Source organism: Phytophthora parasitica (genome assembly GCF_000247585.1).
Source record: "Phytophthora parasitica INRA-310 unplaced genomic scaffold supercont2.352, whole genome shotgun sequence".
Classification (NCBI taxonomy): Eukaryota; Oomycota; class Peronosporomycetes; order Peronosporales; family Peronosporaceae; genus Phytophthora; species Phytophthora nicotianae.
Genome location: NW_008649338.1, coordinates 4,127 through 6,629, shown reverse-complemented (window position 1 = coordinate 6,629; position 2,503 = coordinate 4,127). Strand labels below are relative to the sequence as shown.

Genomic DNA, 2,503 nt, shown 5'->3' with positions numbered 1-2,503 from the left:
ATTGATAGAGTCTCCGTTCTGGTGGTCTGGCCTACAAGGGGGCCTTGTGGGCCAGACCTTGAAGGAATCGAACGACAGGGACGACTTCTGGTGAGCACGCCGCTCCCCGTGCGAGAACTATTTCGAAGTACCTGTCCATTGCAGGTACTCACCACAAGAAAAAGAGTTTTGCTGAGGTCTCGGTTACGTGAAGGACCTACCGGTGGAGGGAACTGCGAGATCCATCAGCCGCAAAGGTGCCACCGAGCCAGCCGCTGACAGCGAAAGCAACGCAACAATCGTGACAGCTTCAACGTCAGCGAGTTTGCTCTGGACAGTCAACACGAGACGTCTATCTCAACCTCAACGTTTCGGGGTGTCGTCGCTGCGCTGGACTCGAAGCTGCCTTTCAACGCCGATCTCGCTCTGGCATGAAGCCAGAACAAGCTTTCGCCGATTCGTGGATCTACTGGCACCGCTTCGGCGGAATGCATTCGAGAATCTTTTCCGAGGCGGCACATGGCTTCATGGCTGCGATAGGAATTTTCCGTCAGTGTTGATGCGCAGGTGAGCGAGCAGAATTTACTTTCCAATTCAACACAATCACCTTGTTAATGATATATCTGCAATGAAAATGCGATGAAAACCTATTATCGCCCTTATTATCGTTGCACCTTAATAAACTCCTTCGTGGGTCTCACCTAGTATCTACAAAAGGGAGTTTTTCTAAAGGAGCTTGAAAATCCAGGCAACGACAATTCTCAGTTCACAGACTTTGTCAAGATCCGGTCATTGAAAACCCGACTACCGATATGACTACTTCGGCGACGGAAGCACAGTTCTTCCGCGACTGCCCCAGCACCTACAGAAACGCCTGGTAATCTCGATATGCCTGACTCCTGTTGTCCGTGATCCAGTTGTCGCTGAAAGGATATGCGATTGCGTCTAGCAGACCCAATCGAGCTTACCGGGAAAAACGACATGCATATCGAACTCTTGATTATCTCCACAAAATTTAAATAGGTAAATGACAGATATATTCGATTACCTAAAAGTATCTCGAGAATTTCAGGATACTCCAGCGACAAAAGAGAAGCATAATAAACATAATGCTCTTCTCTCTTTTAATTTTATTATATTTCCATTCTCGCTTTACATGTTGATTGTATCACAAGATGATGTCTTGCTTAACTTTATCTCTTTCTTAATTAAAAGACCTTTTTAGTTACCAACAGCTGTGCATAACATTAAAGCAAGAGCGAGTAAAAGTTCTCAGTTTGTCTATTAGACAACAACCTACTACAGTACTACGACAACGCCTCGAGACTTCGTTCGTTCTGTTCTCTTAAGGACGACGCATAACATTGATACAAAGGATCACAAAAGTCGCAATTCGCTTAGTGACGGAACTTGCGTGCACGACGGACACCGCAGCCGCCGCCACCCGTGGCCGGTGGAGCACCCCAACCACCACCAATCGAAGATCCGCCAGTAGCCGGCGCAGGGGTCTCCATCGACGGTGTTTCAGCAGAAGGCGTCTCAGCTCCAGAGCTCTCAGTCTCTGTCGACGGGGTCTCAGCCGAAGGGGTCTCAGCACCTGAGCTCTCCGTCTCGGTTCCCGATCCCTGCGTCTCCGTCGACGGGGTCTCAGCCGAAGGAGTCTCAGCACCACCGCTGCCACCAGCGGCACTGCCACCAGCAGCACTGCCGCCACCGCCACCAGAAGCGCAAGTGGTAGCCTTGCCAGGAGTCGTCGTGAAAGCACTCACCGTGAAGTCCGGCTTGCCGCCCTTCTTCCACGTGCAACACGGGTCACCGAACGCCTCACCGTTCGTCATCGAAGCGCCAGGGAACGTAGCCTTGCAAAACTCAGCCGTCCACGTGTGGTCCGCGGCACCGAAAGCAGTACCGAACTTGGTGAACTTCGAGCTGTCCTTGCCCGGGTGGCCCAGCTCCTGCGTGAACAAGCTGCCGTTCGGGATCTCCTCGAGGTACGACTGCATGGCCGTGGTCGAGTCCATCGTGGTGGCCACGATAAGGGCGGAAGCAGCGAAAGCAGCGTACGTCTTCATGATAATCTGTGTCTGGAATGTGCTTTGAAGCTTTTAGCTATTCTGGTGGTCTGAAGCAAATAGCAGAATGACAACGGGGGTCTTGTGAGCTTTTTGCTGGCCGCGAGTCGTGAATCGCTCCCCGGTGCTACTACGGATCCATTGTCGGATGGTGACCTCGCTTACAACCAGCCTGCAGTGTATCGCCTCAGGCGTCGAGTCCTGCGCTCTAGGAAATAAATTGCGATGGGTCTTCAATCGACAGGAGGCTTTCTGCGGATTAGCCGGGACATACTTCAATACAGTATTTACTTCCAAATGTTGAGCCTACGCCAGCCCTTCTCATTGACAAGGGCTTGAGAATCTCAAGGCTACATTGCAAGGTTGCATTACAGGATGAACCACCAGAAATTTAGGTCGATCACATTTTGAAGAAGATCTATGGCACTTCATGCATTATCATACAGAGTCAT

The 2,503-nt window shown here is 50.9% G+C and overlaps 2 protein-coding genes across 2 annotated transcripts; one reads left to right on the top strand and one right to left on the bottom strand.

The window, feature by feature from the left end:
- Positions 1-410: 410 nt before the first annotated feature.
- PPTG_24902 (hypothetical protein) lies at positions 411-539 on the top strand (the record flags this gene model as incomplete). The annotated part of the gene is made up of 1 exon (XM_008918885.1): positions 411-539. The coding sequence occupies one exon, from the start codon at positions 411-413 to the stop codon at positions 537-539; it is 129 nt and encodes a 42-aa protein (XP_008917133.1).
- Positions 540-1,233: 694 nt separating this feature from the next.
- Positions 1,234-2,108, bottom strand: PPTG_20213 (hypothetical protein). Its single transcript, XM_008918884.1, has one exon. The coding sequence runs from the start codon at positions 2,049-2,051 to the stop codon at positions 1,377-1,379; it is 675 nt and encodes a 224-aa protein (XP_008917132.1). The 5' UTR covers positions 2,052-2,108; the 3' UTR covers positions 1,234-1,376.
- Positions 2,109-2,503: the final 395 nt, after the last annotated feature.